The sequence below is a fragment of the Malus sylvestris genome, chromosome 14 (genome assembly GCF_916048215.2).
Source record: "Malus sylvestris chromosome 14, drMalSylv7.2, whole genome shotgun sequence".
In the NCBI taxonomy this organism is placed as follows: domain Eukaryota; kingdom Viridiplantae; phylum Streptophyta; class Magnoliopsida; order Rosales; family Rosaceae; genus Malus; species Malus sylvestris.
Genome location: NC_062273.1, coordinates 25,871,516 through 25,893,040, shown reverse-complemented (window position 1 = coordinate 25,893,040; position 21,525 = coordinate 25,871,516). Strand labels below are relative to the sequence as shown.

The following is a 21,525-nucleotide window of genomic DNA, read 5'->3' as shown; positions in this document are numbered from 1 at the left end:
TGTTCTTTGCGTTCTATTTTTAATTAAAAAGTTGTTTCCGGTTTAATTTGTGGAAAATGCATTGTAGTTAAGTAATCTGATTTCTCTTTTTTCATCAACGCTATTAGCACCTATTTAAACTCGTATATTATTGTGGGACTTTTTAAGTGTATAATTACGTCCATCCATATCCACAGAGATATTTTCAGTGTGCTAAAAACACGATCGGTTACACCAAGTATAATAATACAGTTGGTTGAAAACTTGAAAAGAAAAAATCCCAACCGATTGTATAATAATATTTGATATACCAAACTGTGTTTTTGAACACACTGAAAAATTACAAGGATACCCCTGAAGCATTGACCAAAGACTTGGGAGTGATTTGGGAGTGAGGTGTTTAAAAAAAAACATCTATGAAAAAACGCTGTGAGGATTTTAGGTGTTTGTTAAACTGAAAAAAAAGAGCTTATTTTGGAAGCTGCTGTGAGAATAAGCTGAAATCAAAGGAAAAAGCTGAAGCTGCTATTTGCAGCTTTGGAAAACTAGTTTTTTTTTAAAGCACACGAAACTACAGTGCTCCTTTAATGAAATGACCCATTATCATACTGTTTTTTTTTTTCCAAAAGCACTTTTACAAAAAAGTTTACAAAATACTCTACTGATTTATTTCACAGCCGCTTATTCTCACAGCACAGCTGCTTATTCTCACATCAATGTTTTTTTTTTCAAAGCACGTCAATACCAAACTAGCCATTGGTCTTGTGGTTTTTTGAGGAATTCTTGATTCCATCCAAAGCACCTCCTCATCCGTACACACACAAGCAAGAACAATTGTGTTTTTGTTGAGGTCCACCAAAAGCCCGCTTTGTTGCAACTTGCAAGTAGGTGTGCAGATGACGTGGTCTTCCATGCGTATACAATAAATTAAGGGATGTATTATCCACACATTTCATTTTACTTCTCACACATCTTTGATAATTTATGTTCGTTGATCTTCTTCAATTCATCCGATCCGACGGCCGAAAATTAAAAAAAGTGTGTGATAAGTAAAATGGGGTGTGTGGATATCACACCCCTAAATTAATAGTTACTTTCATTTTGTTTTTTGAGTAAATTGTAGCAACGGTCTTTTAACTTTAATTTAATTGAAACAATAATTCCTTAACTAAAAATCAATTACCATTAGACTCTCAACTCATCAAAACGTGCAGTTATGGTCTCTCAACTTTAACTTAATTGTAGCAATGGTCCCTCAACTTTAATTCAATTGTCACAATGGCCATTCCAACATAACTCATTTTGACAAAATTCTGACGAAATTGATGAAAATGACCATAGCTACACGTTATGATGAGTTGAGGGACCCCAATTGTAGCAATGTTTCTTCTAACATAACTTATTTTGACAAAATTTTAACGAAGTTGATGAAAATGACCATAACTACATATTTTGATGAGTTAAGGGACCAATGATTATAAATTTTTAGTTGAGAGATCATTGCTCTAATTTGATTAAAATTAAAAGATCATTATTACATTATGAATAACGAGATCATATGAGATATCGTAATCCAAGTTTCCTTTGCCTTTAAACAATTATTGCTTGACGTGGTTGACGGGGCTTGACTTGCTGTACTTCACCTGTGAGTCAACAACAACTTCTAGGAACTATGGGTGCGTTTGGTACGTGGGACGGGACGGGACGGAACGGGACGAGGCGTTCCGTCCCGCGTTTGGTGCGCCAAAAATGGGTGGAACGGGCTGTTCCACGGGACAGATTTTGGGTGTTTTTGCGTTCCACCTGCCCCCCTGGAACGGGTTTGTTCCACGTCTGTGGAACACAATGTTTTACCATTTTAAGACAAATATACCCCATGTCTTTTTCAAAAATTACACCTTCGTTCCGTCCCGTCCCGTCCCGTTCCGTCCCGTCTGCGTACCAAACGCACCCATAGCTCTTCGAACTAAGATTCTTTCCCTTTCTCTTTTTATTTCCTTTCCTTTCTTGTTTTCATATTCTCTATTTTATCTTTTTTTTTATAAAAAATTAATTTAAGATATTAACGTGCTCTAATCGTGACCGTTCAAATAGGATGAGATAAAAGGAGACGGAAATAAAAGAGGGAATAAAATCTTACTCCTTAATTGTTGTAACTTCATTCTTTCTTGACTTGCAGGAAATTATGTTTGCTCTGTCGATTTGGAAATTTACTGTGAAATTGAGCTACAAGGAATCTGTGGTAAGACACTGTTTTTGTTTTTTATTTTTATTTTTTATTGTTGGTTTAGTGTTCTTTGCGTTCTATTTTTAATTTAAAAGTTGTTTCCGGTTTAATTTGTGGAAAATGCATTGTAGTTAAGTAATCTGATTTCTCTTTTTTCATCAACGCTATTAGCACCTATTTAAACTCGTATATTATTGTGGTACTTTTTAAGTGTATAATTACGTCCATCCATATCCACAGTGATATTTTCAGTGTGCTAAAAACACGATCGGTTACACTAAGTGTAATAATACAGTTGGTTGAAAACTTGAAAAGAAAAAATCCCAACCGATTGTATAATAATATTTGATATACCAAACTGTGTTTCTGAACGCACTGAAAAATTTCTACACATATATCGAGCCACACAAACTCAACACGTGTGTTTCTGCGACCCTTCTGGTTGTCTTAAAAAAATTATGAATGTTATTTGTAATGTAGCTTTCATTGCATATCTGGAACCAAAACTATTACAATGAGAACTGTAATGATTGGACGATCACAAATGAAAACTACACCAAAACAAAACACAGATACAACAAACACCGAATAATGGGGAGCGGATTCGATCTCGTGTGCATAGTGGACTATTACAAGTGAAAACAAAGCAAAACACAGATAGTACAACAAACACCAAATTATGGAGAGCGAATTTGAACTTGGGTGCAGAACGGAAGTAGGCACATTGCCTTAGCCAACTCGGCTACGTCCCTCATCCGTCCTCTTATTATCACTTCGTACTACTACACTTGCATACTTCCTGAACCATTCATGAGTCCCAAAATCGGGTTTGTTTTGAGGTCATTGGGGAGTTTGCTCCACCATTGCTGGAAGGTTGATGACTTCAACACATCCTCGCGGAGAACCCCGTCCTTAATCCATTGTTCTACTTGTCCCTGAAGTTTCAAGACCCTCTCTTTCTCCTTGTTCACCGCCGGGAGGTCACCAGAAAGTTTGTGCAACTCCTCCAACTCTGCCCAAAAGCAGGACTCCCCCCGGGAACCTGCTGCCAGTTTTAGTTTGTGCTCGAGCCATCTTTGTGTGTATTTGTAACGCTTTGGCCTGCCTCTCTTCATATAGACTCCGGTATCTTCGCCCTTTGCGTGTCTGTAGAAGTTAGCAATGTCAAGAGGCTCGACAAGGTGGCGAAATTCAGTTCCAAGCTCTACCCACTCTGATATAGCCTCAAATTCATCGGGAAGATCATATTTTTTCAGCATTTCGGTAATCTCATCCCATATGGCTGCAAGCACAAGCCTTGTCACATTTGCTTCGAAATCATTTTTGTTCTTTTGAAGCTTGAACGCGTCGTAGTATCCCTCATTGTGCTCGTAATAGTCTCGGTAGTCTTGCAGTTTTTTCATTTCTATCTTCATTTCTTCCTTTTTTGAATCAAATTTGCCCTTGTTTTTTTGTTTTTGCTCCTCGAATACTCCCGCTGCACGAAGGCATTGTCTAGCTCTTGCACTCTGCAATGTTACAAGAAAAATATCAGAGCATGTTAAAGACCCCAAGCAATAAAACATAGGGCCCGTGTGATAACCATTTAATTTTTATTTTCAAGTACAAATGGATATCGGGAAAAAAGTACTTACCAGGCCAAGGTCATCAAAGATACCATCTGAGGCTAAGGCGACCGTTTCTAAGTGATCGTCATAAGTCACACTCTGCATGTCCAAGCTGTCTTCAAGTTCCTTTTTGTATCCCAAATGCTGGTTCAAGCATTTACTGGCGATTGTTCCCCATTCATCTTCCTTGCTTAATTGACAAGTAAAGAACAAGAGTTGCAACACAGCTTCAGGGTTTTTCAAGACAACCAGCTTTCCATTCCCGGTACAGAAAATATAAGTGCCGAAAGGTTTGTAAGGGCTTAGCTCAAGGAAATTCGCTACAGTTTCGAGTAATAGATTTGGACTCCCCATTAGTTTAGAGGCTGCACTGCTTGCAACAGATGATGCATTGCTCATCACATTTGTAAACAATTGCAAGGCCTCCGGGGATGATCCAATCGATTGACTCGCGTAGTTGGGGGAATTTGGATCGAAGAAGGGGATGATTTTCTCGAATTCTTGACGAATGGATGAGAGAGGAGCAAGCAGAATTCGAGGGACAATGTCACACCTCATAACAAAATTTATGAAGTATTGAGACCAATTTTCTCTCCTAAGAGCATGAGAAATAAGGTGGTCACCAATAAGGGGAGATCCGAAGGTCACACAGAAGAATGATCCATTTTTTGCATTCGGGAAATTTTCCAAGAACCAGATTGTGGCAAGCGCAGCGATTGCGCCGCCGACAGAGTGGCCGGTAAATATTATTCTCATCCCTAGATTGATAGCCTCTTGCACCTGACAAAATTAAGAGTAGATGAGAACACTTGAATTACAAATGAATTGGCCTGCAACACATCATACATATATGCCTCAAAACTTCACTGTAACATGCTCAACCTAAATCCGACCTGTTAACTAGAATTACCTACCCTCTAACACACCAACAAAATTCAAGATCAAATTCAAACAACACACCTTAGCTATCAGCTGGGAATTCTCCAACACATGTTTAAATTTGTTAAGAAATGCTTGGTTGATAGTTGCAGTTGCCAAGTCTTTCTCTTCTGGCTTCCCAGCTGGATCATAGTTCCCGACACTTCTCAAGGAAGGAAAGAGTTTGAGATCGGCTTTTGCTTCTCCAAAAGCACCTCCTCCAGAATAATAACTCTCCACGGACAAAGATCCTGCAGGAAAGCTGAAAACAACATCTGATGGTCCAGATTGCTTCACAAGAAACAGCTCACCTGGTGATTTCTGAGCATTCAAGGACAAGCTTTCCAGTATAAGCTCTTCACTGATATTCAACCTCTCTCCAAGCCTTTCATCAGCCATTTTTCTGAATTTTGTAATTTTTTGGTATTTTTCTGGGTTGGGATGCTCTTTGCTTTGCTTTGGGCTTGCTTTAAAGAGAAGGGTTGAAGATGGTGAGGTGGATTGGAAATTACATAAATATCCTTGAAGGATTGACCAAGACTTTTAGGTCTACAATTTCCAGGAACCAGTCCTGAATGTCATTAGTTTTGGTTTATATCATTAGCTCAAGTCTTCCTTGGAAGATACTGCAGGAAAGATTAGATTAATGCTTTATTTAATTTTGTTGCTTTGTTGCTTTGTTGCAAGGTCCTTGCCTTCCATTTTCTTTGAATGTTCCTTTCTTTTGCCTTGTTTTCTTCTCTTGCACTCCTCCTATTTTTCGCTGTCTTTTGATTTGTTCAATTTAAAAGTTAAATAAATAGTGAGAAAAAGACCGCGGTATTCACTATAAACAAGTAATAAACCACGATGTGTACAGGAATAATTTTGTCGATTTAGTCTCTCCAATGCCTTTTTTAATTAAATATTATTTAACTTGCTCTGTTTTGTATGTATCCGTCCAGTCTCTTTTCATGAATAAATTTTTTATTGTGATCGTAACACGAGTGTTATATCACGTGTTTTTATAAAAATGGTGGGAAATTTTATTTTTAAAGTTATTAATTTTTTGATACACATATCACACAATTTATATAATGATACGTGGTGTACTATTCCGTATTCCCGTATCAATGAAAAATCTATTATTGCCATGGCTTTGGGCAGTTGTTTTGTGATTTCAAGGCCCTTGCCTTGCACTTTCCTTGAAGGTTCTGTTCCTATTGACTTTTGGGGAATGTCACCTTTTGCTTTGCAGATGTGCAATTTTCTGTGAAATTGAGCAAGAGTGAACGGAAGACTTCTGGTTTTTTTATTGTCGGTAGGTGACTAAATATATTGAGAAATCGACGTATGTATTGGAGTTTACTGTCGTTTTAGCGTCCAACTAGTTCAATTTTGGGTAAATTACATAGTAGCTCATCAGGTTTGAGGTCAATTACAACCCCATACAACAATTTTAAAACATTTCACTTTCATACATCTAGTACCATTTTATTTCAAAATAACACCTCCGTTAGATTTTCCATCCATTAGTCTGTTAAATTCTGACGTGGCTGCCACATTTGTGCTGATGAGGCTGCCACGTGGCAAAAAAAATAATTTTTTAATTTTTTAATTTTTTTTAATCTAATCTTCTAAATATTAAAAAAAAAAAAAAAAAACTTGAAATCGCAGAAACCCACCCCACCCCTCTTCTCCCTCTATCTGTTTCTTCTTCTCCGCCCAACACAGAAAAACACCAACCACTCTTTCTTTTCTCCCTCTCTGCTCTCTGCATACAAACCCACATACCCCCCCACGCGCCGCAACCTCTCTTCTTCCCCCCCCCCCCCCCCCGACGCCGCAAGCAAACCTGGAAACATCCACCCCCAAAAAATCTGCAACCAAACCCAGAAAACTTCCCCCCCCCCAAACAAACCCAGAAAACCCGGACCTAGTGCTCCTCTCGTCGGCTCGTCGGTCGGCTCTAACAACGAGGTATGTATTCAAATTTTGAATTTTTTTAGTGCTTGGTTGGTGGGTTTGCGGTGCTTACGAATGCGGACAAAGTTCTGATTTTTGAATGGTTAATCACAAACCACAGAACAATGCCGCACCGAGAAGAGAGAGAGAGAGAGGGGAGGAAGGCTGAAGAAAAAGTGAAAAATGATAGCAGAGAGCAGAGAGGGAGAAAAGAAAGAGTTGGCGAAGAAGAAGAAACAGAGAGGAAGAAGAGAGGTGGGGGGGTTTCTGCGTTTTCAATTTTTTTTTTTTTAATATTTAGAAGATTAGATTAAAAAAAATTAAAAAATTAAAAAAAAAATGTTTGCTACGTGGCAGCCTCATCAGCACAAATGTGGCAGCCACGTCAGCATTTAACAGACTAATGGATGAAAAATCTAACGGAGGTGTTATTTTGAAATAAAATGGTACTGAATGTATGAAAGTGAAATGTTTTAAAGTTGTTGTATGAGGTTGTAATTGACCTCAAACCTAAGGGGCTACTATGTAATTTACTCTTCAATTTTTTATTAGAAGTTTGTAAATGGCTTTATGCGTATTTCAGAGATTTTAATAGATTTTTTTTTAAATACAGACTTCAAAAAGTTTTAATAGACCCTACAATTCTATATAAATTTTCGTAAATTTATATGGATTTCTATTATCAATTTGTATGATTTCTTTTATGAATTTATTAAAATTTGAAACAATTGGAAATCACACTCAGTGGCGTCAGGTCATTTTTTAATGGAACCCTACGATTGGAATTAAAACTCCCTCATCACACCGCACGCGGAAGCACTCGCCTCCCGCAAAGGAGAGCAAGAGTAGAATAATATTTCAAGAACCTTTCAGTAAATTGATAGAATAAATATTACTATTGAGAATGAATCCCAAACCACCCCCCACCCCCTGCCCGCCCAACTAATGAAAGGATAGACCTTACATGTACTTACACGTAATTAAGCTATTCCTCATATTGTCAATTAGATTCTTGATGGAGCTCTGACTTTCTCCAACTACTTAATATGGAGGTTAAGACAACTTATTGGGTTGAGAGAGAATGTGAGCTTCTGAATTTTTATGTCTTTCATAAATAGATTTGTTAGTTGGTCCTGTGCTCGATTTACCCTTCCTTACTATGTGTGTATATAATATCGTTTGTAATTTTTTGTGAACCTCAAAATCAATTGTAACTTTTTCATTCAAATTTACTTCATTCGGAATTGAATTCCAAAATATTTGAGACATGTGGATAAAGATGGAGAGAGGTGGACGTGGTGAGAGAGAACTAGAGAAGCTTGAAAAGAAATTTTAGGGGTGGAGATGAGATTCTTTATGCCCAGTTTGGTATTGCTTTTTTCCACCAAAAATTGTTTCACTTAAAAGTTAAGCAGTAAAAAAGTGTTAAAAATAAAATATATTGCTTATTGTAAAAGCAATGATCTCCAGATAAAAACTTTTAAAAGCAGCATGTAGGTTGCTTTAATAAAAAGCGGAGTTGAACCTTTAGAATATCTTTAATTTCTGTAATAAGCTCATTTATTTTAAACAATGACTTCATTTATCCTTCTAGACACTGCTTTTACACTGTTTTTCATACTCACAACACTTTTGAAAATATAGTTTATCAAACACTCAACTGCTTTATTTTTCTGCTGATTATACTTAAAGCACAGCAGAAACAATTTATTAAAAAAACACAGCAATCCCAAACTAGCCTTAAGTCTTTATTATGCAAAAAAATTGCTTTTAAATTTTACAAAATTTCCTACTTATTGAAATTCAAACATTTTGAATACCTATAATTTTTATAGACAGTTTTTTATAATCATAATTGACTACACCTATATTTGAATGTATTCTTTTAAATACTACTTTGACTACGCCATGATTTTAAAGTTCTTTAAAATCATCTTTTAGCCACTTAGTACTACAGTTTAGTGGTATTTCTTTTCACTTGTAAGTGAGAGGTCTTAAGTTCGATTCTTGCTAAATGCGAATTTAAACCACATTATTGTAAGCTCATTATGAGACTCATTCTCCCACCCCCCCCCCCCCCTTAGACCAACTCCAATGGTGGGCTAAAAGCCAAATTACCCCCCAAAATTTCCCCCCAAACCCACTCTAACCCAAGGGAAAATTTTGGCTAAATGCTAAATGCTAAACCAAGGCCAAATTCCCCCCGAAATTTAGCCTAGAAATCGGAATTTAAATTTTTCAATATTTATCGGAATTTAATTTTTTTTTAGATTAAAATGTTCATAAAATTAATTTCCGATAGTCTACATATTTATTTTTTAAAAATTAATTTAACAAAAAAATAGCATAAGTTCATTCTTTAATAATCCCGGACTAAAATTTTAGGTTAGAACTGTTGGAGCAGAAAAGCTGTTTATGGGTTAAAAGCTAAATTTTCTGGACTAAAATATTTGGTTTTTAGCCCAACCATTGAAAATGGTCTTAGGGTGGATAATATCATTTATTAAAAAATAAATAAAAATCACTTTAAAATCTTAACTGACTACACTAAAGTCTTTTAAAATTATTTCAAATCTTAATTCAACTAAACATGGTTTGCCGAGAAAATGCGGGAAAAGGAAAAAAATGCATAGAAATTTAATAATTCTAGCAAAACTATATTACATCAGCTTCAGAATTCATCTTCTGATTCACTGGAAGATGTCCATGACACATCTGAAACAAAATGTGAGTGAAAGTTCATCAACCTCTTTGATGTTATGCTTGAAGGTGACAGTGGCGGTGACGATGATCCTACCGCTTTCGTAGAACTCTTCTTCTGTAGTTTACTTGAAATTTCTGCACAAACAAGAGTAACCATGTCTAGAAAATCTTTCACAATAACAAACAGCTGAAATGGTGCAGCTCCTTTGTCTCTCGAAGCTCCTGCTTGGTAGTACTCGGTTGTTTTCCTCACAAGCTCCATAACCCTAGTTTGCTCTTCTCTCACCACCATGAGCTCCGCCTCACATTCCTCCAAAAACCCCTTCATTTCTCTTGCAAACCCTCCTCTCTCAGCATTGCCACTCTCAGCCAAAAGCTTCTTGATTTCGCTGACACGGTTGCTTAGAGCAGAGCACATGTGGATGAAGCTGTCATACTCTATGGTTGCTGCTTTCTTCACATTGGATAGTTCAGTGCTCAATCCTTCTAGCTTTGACAACCCTTGGATTAAGTACTCTTTTCTTCGCTCTTCAGCGGTTAGATTATCCGAATTCAGTGTACTAGTTTCGCTTCTTTGACTAGTGTTTCTTCCAAAGCTGCGGTTTTGATTTATCACGAAACCTCTCCCCTCGGATTGAGCTACTTGTTCAACCACAAAGTGAAGTAGAGTAGTCTTTCCATCAGTACTTTTGATATCGGATAGCTTTAGAAGAGCACTTAGGTTGAAGCCTTGTGCATTGCCTCTTGCAGTTCCAGCATTCATTCTATTGCCGGCTTTGAGAATTGCCTCGAGAAGCCTTAGGAAGAGCCCGCGAGTTCTTAGCTCCTTGCACCCAAGTTCAAGTGTTTGCAAGGACTCCTTGAGGTGAAGGACTTCAAGATCGTAGTTTGCTCTGAAGAGCATCGCATTGAAACGCGTGAATGCCGTAGGAACAGCCTTCAAAATGTGGTAGAGGAAAGATTCACCAATTGCTAGTGTACTAGGGTTTCCATTGAATTGGAGGATTTTTGCTTCTTCCTCTTTGGTTGGAGAAATTTTGGTGAGCTTTTCTAGTGTATCAGCACCAAGTCCTTGTCCATCAAGCAAGGCAGTAACGATTTCTTTTTGAGAGATTGCGAGAGATCTTAGCACGATTGCGGTGTTCTGAGACTTTCGAGGATCTAAGATGAAAACTTGAGATGTTGGGGCAGAGTTAGGTTTGCTTGAAGCTGAAGGCATGTGGTTGTTTCTCTCAGAGGATTGGTTTTTAATTTTGGAATAACCAAAGAGATTTTCCATAAGCTCATCATCAAATCTGCATAAAACATACGAACTAGCCTAAGTTATGATCATGTGACATGAAACGAAAAGTAAGATAATATGCTCGTTTAATAACCATTTCAGTTTTTCGGTTTAAGTATAATGTAATAAGAGTGAGACTTGATTACCTGAATGATCCATCATTGATTTGATCCCAAACCATTGAATGATCAGCGGCAGCCATAACCTTATCCCAGTGCAGCGGCTTCAGCTTCGTTTGCCCGCCACCGGTTGCTTTTAAACCCTCCTCCCCTGTTGAGGTCTCTGCCCTGCTCTTGTAGCTTGCTCTACCCTTAGGTGCAGGCGGCGGTTTTAGTGACAAACCCAAACCACCTGCCTTAGGAGGCGGCGGAGGCGGTAGAGGATTCTTTTTTACCATAACAGGTGGCGGTGGTGGTGGTGGTGGTGGTGGTGGTGGTGGAGGAGGAGGTGGTGGTGGTGGTGGCGGCAGCGGTGGCGCAGATTTATCGTTTGCCCGTTGGGGTGTTGGTGGAGGCAGTGATTCTAGAGCATGCTTTTCCAACACTTTCGGTGAAATTTTTCTAAGTAGAGGTCTTGGAGGATGTAGAGAAAATGGTTTTTTTACCAATTGATCATGATTGATTAAGTCAGACGGCTTAGAATCCACCTTTTTTTCTTGTTCTTCATCATCATCATCTTCAAAACTAGGGTTAAACATAATCTTTGGAAAATTTGTACGAGCCTGTCCAGCTTCTAATTTCTTCAAGTATATAACATCCACACCATTCTCATCAACAATTAACCCCTTCACATTCCCACCACATTGCCTAAACTCCTCACGATTCATCGCAACATCTTCGCGGCGAAAACTCCCATTTTCCTTGCCTTTTGCGTTGCGGCGAGCAGCGAGGAGTCTGTAGACGAAGAACAAGATTCCGGCAATAACTAGAGTGGCTACAGCTGTTGCTGCAATAGTCTTGGCAAGTATTGTTCCTTTGGACTGTGGCATTGCTAGGGTTACACACCTGAGAGACCACTAGAGAATAATCAGGAAAACTACTTCTTAGAAAAGCCGTTGGATAACTAGTGCTTTTGGAAAAAGGAGGACCAAAAGAACAGGTTTATTTGTTGGGATTTTTTTGGATGATGAGTAACTTCAGTTCAAATGTTTCGGTGCTGGTTGTTGACAGTTTCAATGAAGGTAGTTGTTTGCCTTGTTGATGTTGTTTTAATGAAATTACTGTAATAACCTTGATGGGGCAGTGCAGCTACAAGTTCAAGGGGAAGAGGTTGGATTGTAGCCATGGAGGTTTGTGTCATTTTGTAAAGGAGGGGGGGGCTAGTGAGCAATTGGCAGATGGTGGGTGGAGGTTTTTGTTAGCCGTCCTTGAATTTGCAGTGTTGTAGATTACGCCAAATGCAGGTAATTGGAGATGTTGGTGGGATTCTTAATTCCATGTATGGAATATGGGTGGATATTAATTTTGGATTCCTAGCAGAATTCCAAATTCCAGCTGGTGAATTAAAAGTTCGTTGACATCATAAACGGAAATATACACAAATATAACGAGTTTCGAAATTTTAGTGAAAATAGAATCCGATGAACACCAAAGGATCAAAAGATGGGCACTGAATTACGGTAGTTTATTGTTGGTTAAGTGATCCTCATGTTCTATTTTGATGAAAATTTTGTATCAGATTTTATTTTGTGACAAGACGTCTGTAGTTGTAAGTCAAGTAGTTAAGAGCATTTATTTCTGCACTTAAGAGTTTTTGTTTTTGTTTCGTCTTCATTGTTTAGTAGGATGTACATGGCGATGGTGAAAGAATAATGTATAGCCATCTTTGTCTCTATCTGCACGTATATTATATTCTATTAGCATTGTTTGGTTGTTAAATTATAATAAAAAAAAAAGATATTGAAATGTGCTTAATTATTCGTTATTAACAAAGTTAAAAAGAATCTGCAATATGCCATAGGGCTTCAGCAAAGCTCACCACAGCTGTATGGAATTAGTGCCTGCAATCGAAGTATACGTACTGTATTTTTAGCTTTTGACATATCAATTATTCGTAATAAGAAATATGTTAAGATCACGTGCATAAGCGACTGTAGATTGTTGATTCAGAGTTAGTCTCACGACGCATCACCAAAGAGCTAACATGCTCAAAATGCATCCTCGGTCTACACTCACAACGGATCAACGGTCCACCAAATGCAGAGCAAGAATTTTATAGGCTTTTTATATTAGCACCCCACAAAATATTGAATGCACCCCACATTAATATATTATTAATGACTTATTTATCATACTATGCAATGACAATTTTAACCTTATTAGGTTAAAAAAAAATTCTAAATACACCCTAAATCACTTTTAATGTATTACTTATCTTCTTCAACTATCAAAACCCCTCTCACCCTCCATTGTTGAATAAAACCCTAACCAATGAAACTACAAACATATTGATTAAGAAAAATTATTTTTGACGAATTGAATACGAAATCAGTGTTTCAAAAGCTTCACATGAGGTAAGACTTCATATTTTTCATTGTTTGAGTGATTTCGACGACATCGAAAATGATTTAATTTTGGTTTTACTGCGTTATTTAAGCTTCTATGTTCACATTCATCTTTTAGCGATCACATGGGTTACATGAAGAATTAAACGCTTAAAATTACCACCCAATATTAAAAATAGACGACATGGATTTTAATGTTGGAATTGAAAACAAATCCACATATGCTTAAATCCTAGGCGGCATCTTTTGTCAAAAATCCAATCGGCATTTTTTTGTCCAAATAAGAAGCTTTATTGATTATTTGCATAAGACTAACAAAGCATAAGACTACGCCCCCTTTACTGATTAAAGTCTTAGACTAATATTGATATTGAGTTGTATGATGATTCTTAGCAAATAATTATTGATTATTTTCAAATCATTCAATTAGAAATCATTTGGCAAACTAACATTCAGATGGTTTGAAATCATTCGACAAAATTAAAAATGAATGTTATAAGATTTGAGAAATATGGGGTGTATATAGAAAATATAAGGTGTATATTGAAAATGTAGGGTGTGAGGGTATTATGGGGAATGAAGTGGGGTGTATTAAGATAATTTTTAATTGAAAAAGCAAATGTGTGATGTATTAAGTATATGATGTTTATTCAACAATTTATGAAGTGTTAATAGAAACATACTGATATTTTCCTTTGTTATGAGAGCATGAAGTGTAAATTAGGTTTATGATGGGTTAAAATGCAATAGGGTACTCTGCCCTAGCGGTCCACAATTACCTATACACTTGACCCATTTTGCAACACTGTCTCGGGCGGATCCACCATTCGGCAAGGTGGATTGGCTGAACCCTTCACGGTTTTTTAACACAAGAGTTGGGTGCTGTCTTTTGTAAATATGACATGCTTTGAAAAGTTGTCTTCTCATTGATCGAAGATTTGCTTTTATGGGTATTGAGTAGGGTAGCTACTAACCTCATGTATTTGTATACGTTGCTATATTTCGATAGGCTCACTCGGCGTATATTGGCATTTGTGGCATGCTTGTTCAAAATCTATTGACATCTGTCGATATGCGATTGAAAGTAGTTGGCATCTGTTGATAGACGCACAATATGACTTGACAACCGATCTTAGGCCTACCAAAATTTGATGAAATACCAATTTACATGATATTTCGTCCCAATAATATTTCTTAAGCTTGCCATTGTCTCATAGTCACTTGTGAATGCTTGGGCGACTAATGCTAACATACTCTTGCAACAAATCTTACTCTCATGGTCAAAAAGTAGGGGTGGACGCGATGCGGTTTTGTGCGGTTTCGAATGAAACCATAACCGAAATCGAAACATTTTGCGGTGCGGTTTTGAAGCCAAAACCGAAATGAAACCAAACCGTTCGGTTCGGTGCGGTGCGGTTTTAAACGGTTTCGGTTTGGTTTTTGAGAAAAAAATGTACAATTTAAAATATACACCTATTTATGCATAAGACGGTTTTATTTTTCTCGTATATTAAATAATGAATATGCAGTAAAATTGCAGCAAAACTACATAAAAACAGCAGCAAAAACTGCACAAAATTGCACCAAAACTGCACAAAATTGCACCAAAAAATAATGCAGCAAAACTGCATAAAAAAACAGCACCAAAAATTGCACCAAAACAGTCCCAAAACTGCACAAAACAGAACAAAAAAACTGCACCAAAAGTGCAGCTAACTTGTACCAAACTTGTACCAAAACTGCAACAAATGACAACTACTAAAATTGAGACAACATCCAATGCATCAAAGGATTTAAACTTTAAATCCTTATGCATGACATCTACTAAAATTGAACTTGATCACCAATCACAATACTTTACAACCCAATTGAAAGGTTAAGTTTGCCATAATACAAACCTATAAGTTATAACCTAGTTGAAAAGTTTAACATATAAGTTATATAACATTTATTTATTATATGGTGCGGTTTCGGTTTCGGTTTTGGTGCGGTTTTGAAAACCCAAAACCGAAACCAAACCGTTTTGTGTGCCGCGGTTCGGTTTTGAAACCGAAACCGTTTCAAAACCGCAAAACCAAACCGTTTGATACAGTTTGATTCGATTCGTGTTTCGATTTCGGTTTTCGATTCTAAGTGCCCACCTCTATCAAAAAGTATTAATCCTTCATAGACATGGAAAGCTACCCAACCATGTCTGGTTCAGACGATATGACCCTTTGTGGTCCCTCAAAAAAGAAAGAAGAAGGAAAGCATTGGAGAAGCCTCATGGAAGGAATCTCATATATTGGGTCCCTTATCACCAGTGAGGCTAATGATTCAAATTCTACATCTCTCCTTGCTCGTCTTTAAAGCCAAAAAAAAAAAAAAAAACAGTTTGCTGGATTTCCCTTAAAGATCGTACATTCACACGTTTACCTCAAATCTTTCCATCGTGGCCCCATTGACAAAACATTTGGCACCAAATTAGGGTTTTCAGAAGCAACATGCATAAACACATCACGTGAAATTATTCCATTATTCCAAAACCAAAGGGTAAAAATTGACACCAAATCGGATACTGAATCATTTGAATGACTGTACACCATCAGTTGGTCTAGCGTCAGGTGCCCATTTAGTTGTAGAATATCGTTTGATTGACGGATACAAGAACGGTACATATAGTGAATTTGATATTAAGCCATCAGATAGTTTAACGGTACATATAGTGAATTTGATATTAAGCCATCAGATAGTTTAACGGTACCTAGTTTTTATTTAGTTGTAGAATAACATTTGTATTCAACATGAGCAAGAACCATAAATTGAGTTTGATATTACAGTTTACGAATGGTCAATGTATTGGCATTCAAGTTTAATTTAGTTGTAGAATATTGTTGGACTCATACGTAAGGACAAATACACACACACACATAGTGGGTTCAATATTAGGTTAAATCGTTGATAAAATTATCTTTGTAAATATTATCGTTTGTAGAAAAAGAAAATCATTGCGTGGTTGGCAAGAAAAATTCAACAAAGGAATAAAGATCATTGAGACAACAAAATATTCCCCTCAAATGTCTGGGATTTTCATTGATTGTTTTCAGATTTCCATCTGCAAAATCAACAAAAAGTAGGAAGCAAAAGGACTTTATAATCCAAGACTTTCATACATGTCTGCTCTTTCCCCCTTTCTTTTTCCTGGTCCAAGTGAAAATTTTTATACTGGAATTTACATATGGCAGTGGAAGAAAATTCACACACATTGGCGGCAGGAATTTCTCTGTTCTGCAAAATGGGGGGCGCTGTGTGTCAAAATGTGGAATTACAATAACCCTAATGGCACAGACATAATGATCAATCCATCGTGTGCAATCTCGGTCTCTTTGGCAACGACGATGATGGTGACGAAGTTGGTAGCTGAGACGATGCTAGATTGCAAGCGAACGGTTGCGAAAGTTGTGGTAAAGAGGAGGGAGATGATGATGCATTGTAGTCAACTGAAAATGTTCTTTTGTGAATCTTTTTCTCTTCGGTTTCTTTTCTTTCTCCTCCTCCCATCATGAAGTTTTTTAAGCGGTTCACGTCGGAAAGCTTCACCGGTTTCACTATATATTCCTCAGCTCCTTCCTCTAAACATCTGCAAAACAAATTTGTAAGAGATTGATCAGTCAAAGAACATAGGTAACAGACATTAAGCACCAAAAAGAAAGATAATAACTCATGATCGTCTCGAAACTTAGTTTAGTGAGAGACTTTCCGGCATCTATGGGACTGTGGCATCCGAATGATACAATGTCACGTGAGAAAGTTAAAACACATTCAGCATAAACCCATGATACAATGTCACGTGAGAAAGTTAAAAACACATTCAGCGTATCATCTGTTAAAACCTTAAGCTAACACTATCTTATAGAATAAGACATCATGCCCATCAAATCTGTACGCGGCAGATTTTGCCCGTTAGACTCCATAAAGGGGCAATGAAATGGGGGCCATAAACATGGGAGGATTTATTAAATGATTAATACCTGGAAAACATAATAATAATTGTTATTTTTAATATAATTGAACCAACCATGTTAGGACATTATTTTATAAGATTTGGTTGATCCCCAAAAGATTCACGACTAAAACTGGTGCCTAAAATATTTTTCATAATTTCGAAAAAACACCAATATTTTCCTATTATTTAAAATTTTGGTCCATTTTTTAAGAAATTCTAGGTCTGCAGATCATGAAAATCAGAATACAGAATAGCACACACTGATCTGACAAAAAGATTAAACAAAATGATCCGGCAAACTAATTAAATGTTGATTTAGATCAATAAGAATCCCCTAAATCCAATGGCGTAAATCGAAATCGCAAATTAATAGATAATCATGCAAAAACGACAGATTATATGAATTACTCACAATTATAATCTTTATGTGATTGCTTGATGGTTATGTATAATTGTTTTAATTACCAAATTTCATAGGATTATATGGCTAATTAACAATTATAATCGTTCTGGCTTATGATTAAAAAACAAATCAAGTAATAGTAAAACATAAAACAGACATTCTTCGTCGCATTATATATACCTATCAATACGAGTAAGGATGTTTTCTGATGACATGATCACCACCGGAACTTCTCGAAAAGCCGATGATTCCTGTTCATATGCAGATCAAAAAATTAATCTCCAAGTAACAGCTATGATAAACTCAGAATCCAATTGTAAATCATCTATTTTACTCCTTAATCGTGATTAAAACAAGATTAAAGGGCTAACCTTGATTTTCTTTAGCAGTTCATATCCTGTCATCCCTGGCATTGAGTAGTCCGTTATGATCAAATTCACCTTCATGTTCTGCAACCACAAAAAAAAGTACATAAACTTAAGAAAACCGCCATAAAACCAAAACAAGACGTTTCATTTTCTGTTTGGCAGCTGAGGAAATGTCAAATTTTTCCTTCATTTTCTTGGAAACCAAACTGATTCAAGGCAGAAGTTTTCTTACATCAAATCCAACCGAGCTCTTCTCTCCATCCAAGCCCAGATACTCCAGAGCTCTCGTCCCACTGTCAACAGCCGTCACTGCAAAAGAAAATTCAAATCATTCATAAACCAACCAATAAAAAAACAACATTTCTCAGAAAAAATAAAAAACCAATCCGGGGGGTGTATGCGTACCTTTGCAGGATGATATCTTTAGCAGGCGTTCAATGACCTTCCGATCCACGTGGCTGTCATCCACAGCAAGAACATGCAGCTCGCCGGAACCCATCTGCGAATCACCGGAAAGATCAAAACTTTCGGTCAGATTCCGCCTGAGAATCTCGCCTGCCGTCGCCATTGAGCTTAAGAGGGCGTCAGGTGAAAAGGGTAAGCGTGGAAAACGTAAAAAGAACCAGAGGAGAAGAAGAATAAGGTGTTTGAAGAGTTTGTTGTGGCGTTAAGAGGAAGGTGTGTGATATATTATAGTGGGGAGAGGCGTACGAAATGTGAAATAGAAAGTGGTGGTTGGGTTTTGCTTTAAATAGGCAAAAGGCTAAAGCTGAGATTCTGATGATCCGATATATCTCTGAGATTTTCTTTTCTCTTTGCAAATCTAGCAGAGAGGATTACTTGTCTATTGTCCTGTCAATCCTGATTTATTGGTATATATTTACTCGAGTTTAATGGGTGAAGCTTTCGAGTGTCACTAATCTGTATTGTTATTCATCAATGTGTTATAATACGAGTAAAAATAGTGATCTATTTTTCTACCAAGTATATATGCAAACCAATACTATTTTATTGGTATATTTACTTGAATCTAACAAGTGAAGTTTTGTAGTGTGACCATGTGTTATTAATCTAAGTGTTACAACAAGAGTTAAGGTCGTGATCTATTTTTCTAACAAGGATGAATCCAAACCAATATTAACTTATAGGAAATTTGATTTGAATTTTAGTGCAAAAAATAACGAGTATAATGACCTGACCAACTGGTATAAACTACATTTTGTACATCATGGTCGAAGTGTCATGAATTTAGGTAATTGAGTTAGTAAAATTACTAATAGAGAGTCCAATTCCGGGTTTGCTTAAGTTGGTGCTCCACTTTCTTCACTCAACTTTGAGTCTCTACTTATGTAATTTAATGAATATCATTTATGAAAAAGTAAAAACAAATATAAAGATATGAAGTTTAACTCTTACTTTTTGTAGTGCGCAGTTTTTTGGTGTTAGTGTTTGTAAAGAATTAGTGTAAATACTGTAATCTCAACGTGACACTACTCACGTGAGTGCAATAACATGTGGCCTTTAAACGAGTCTTGATTTTGTACGTGTGACCTCACAAATTTTGATCTAAGTATCAGACCTAAGATTTTATCGTATCCCATCAATGTAGAATACTGACTTGTATACAAAACCAACTAATCTAACTTAAAATCAGCATATAAACTTAAATAATCAATGAAATGAAATATCAAAAATAATTTAACTTCGTTGTTACTTACACTCAATCACGTAAAATGTTTAACGTTTGCTTTGATTTGTAAAATCTATATTGAGATTTGTGGGGTTACAGTAGAAAGCTGGTGTCTTTTTGACTTGGCTGCATGCAGCTCCAACAAGGCAGTTTCTCGATTTCAGATTTAATGATTTCTGTTCCAATCCAGTGTGCTGAATCCAATGGTCAAAACCTAGCTAAAATGTGGATCATATGGATGAACACCCATGGACCCATGACCCATCCATGCCTAGTGACAACAGACAATAAACATTGTGATTATTTGAATTTGACTTCAAGTCCTTGTTTTGTAACTTTGAAAATTCAAAACTAGTTAGTCCACAATAATTAGTAGTGCCGTCTAATGGTATTTAATTTCATTTATAGGTAAAAGGTTATATCTTTAAATTTCGTCAAAGGCAAATCTGAACTAAAATATTATGACTAGTCTAATGGTATTTAATTTCATTTATAGGTAAAAGGTTCTATCTTTAAATCTCGTCAAAGGCGAATCTGAACTAAAATATTATGACTAACTTATTGTGAAGTTTAACCTACTCTTTTTATTTCTTAGTGTAGATAATATCGAATGTATTCAGAAAAATCAGTTGGGACATGCCAAATCTTTCAATGGTATATTTGTTCCATATTTTCCATAATTTTTTACTAAATATTGGAAATACAATGTTTAAGATGAATAGGGAGGATTTTAGATAGGTAAAATTTCCAAACTACGGATCTAATTTTTTACGAAATTACTTGATTTGTATTATGATCAGACTGTTCTAACGAAGTTTTCTCACGTTGAAGAGTTGAAAAATGTGTTAGGAATAAAAAAGTTGAATTGTATAGTATCTTTCTATATCTTTTGGTTGGGGATGGAGGGGCATTTGATTGATTTAAGGGCCATGTGATATCTACTCAAGATCTTGAGGAGATGATTCATAGTTAAATGACAGATTTGGGTTAGCTATGATCTAACCATGGTCTCCTGCATATGGCCAATTAATTAAAAAAAGCATGGAAGGTCTTGGAAATATTGGATTAGATGGATATGCCTAAGCAGTTCTTGGTAAATTTAGGAAGAGGATCCTCTCCGGATTTACTTAGTAGGGCTTCTATGAATTCTTACAACCTAATCATTCATCGTACATCGTGCGGTCAGTTTTAGTCAGGTATTATTTGTGTTTAATTTTAAATAAAAAAAGTCAAATATTTTCTGACCTCACGATGCACGATGAATGACTAAGATGTAAGGATCCCTAAGATCCCCACAATTTGAATCCAGGATCCAAATTCATGCCAAAATTCGATATGCAGGATACAGAAGTTATACGTGAGATTAAATGAAGGTTGAATTGAGTTTGAAGCACCCCAATTTCGTCAAGTCTTAGGTCCACTCGTCAAAGAGTTTTTCACCAAGAGGGAAGGGTTGGCTTTCTTCATTTTTGAGTATTTGATCTTCACATGCAACGCCACCATTCGAATCCATAGGTCAAACTACACCTAAAACAGGGAATTTTGGTATGGATTTCACTTGAAAATTGGTGTTGGCATAGGTGATTCTCTCGGTAATTAGAAAGAGTGAAAGTATCATCGAGAGAGAGTTAGAGATAAAGGAGAGTCTCACGGGAAAAAGGGAAGAAAGAGAGAAGAAGAGGGAGACCAAATAAAAGGAGTGGGCCCCTCAAGGTACACTAAATAAGACCAAACCCGTTTTAGTCATTTCACACAGTTACAGCTGTTTTACATAAAAGTTTACCAAACACTATAATACTACATTTTTTTCCAAAATCACTTTTACAAAAAAGTTTACCAAACACTCTGCTACTTATTCTCACAGCACATCAGAAACAGTTTTTTTTGTAAAGCACAACAATACCAAACCAGCCATA

At 36.5% G+C, this 21,525-nt stretch overlaps 3 protein-coding genes across 3 annotated transcripts; all 3 read right to left on the bottom strand.

Moving 5' to 3' along the window:
* Nucleotides 1-2,671: 2,671 nt before the first annotated feature.
* LOC126599565 (protein EDS1L-like) lies at nt 2,672-5,205 on the bottom strand. The gene is made up of 3 exons (XM_050265958.1): nt 4,774-5,205; nt 3,841-4,593; nt 2,672-3,714 (listed from the first exon to the last, which is right to left on the bottom strand). The coding sequence occupies exons 1-3, from the start codon at nt 5,128-5,130 to the stop codon at nt 2,989-2,991; spliced, it is 1,836 nt and encodes a 611-aa protein (XP_050121915.1). The 5' UTR covers nt 5,131-5,205; the 3' UTR covers nt 2,672-2,988.
* A 3,946-nt stretch (nt 5,206-9,151) lies between these two features.
* On the bottom strand, nt 9,152-11,984 carry LOC126600591 (formin-like protein 4). Its single transcript, XM_050267177.1, has 2 exons — nt 10,807-11,984; nt 9,152-10,673 (listed from the first exon to the last, which is right to left on the bottom strand). Exons 1-2 carry the CDS (start codon nt 11,646-11,648, stop codon nt 9,347-9,349), a joined length of 2,169 nt encoding a protein of 722 aa, XP_050123134.1. The 5' UTR covers nt 11,649-11,984; the 3' UTR covers nt 9,152-9,346.
* A 4,209-nt stretch (nt 11,985-16,193) lies between these two features.
* On the bottom strand, nt 16,194-18,700 carry LOC126600592 (two-component response regulator ARR5-like). The gene is made up of 5 exons (XM_050267178.1): nt 18,325-18,700; nt 18,152-18,228; nt 17,923-18,000; nt 17,732-17,802; nt 16,194-16,782 (listed from the first exon to the last, which is right to left on the bottom strand). Exons 1-5 carry the CDS (start codon nt 18,485-18,487, stop codon nt 16,500-16,502), a joined length of 672 nt encoding a protein of 223 aa, XP_050123135.1. The 5' UTR covers nt 18,488-18,700; the 3' UTR covers nt 16,194-16,499.
* Between the last annotated feature and the right edge of the window lie 2,825 nt (nt 18,701-21,525).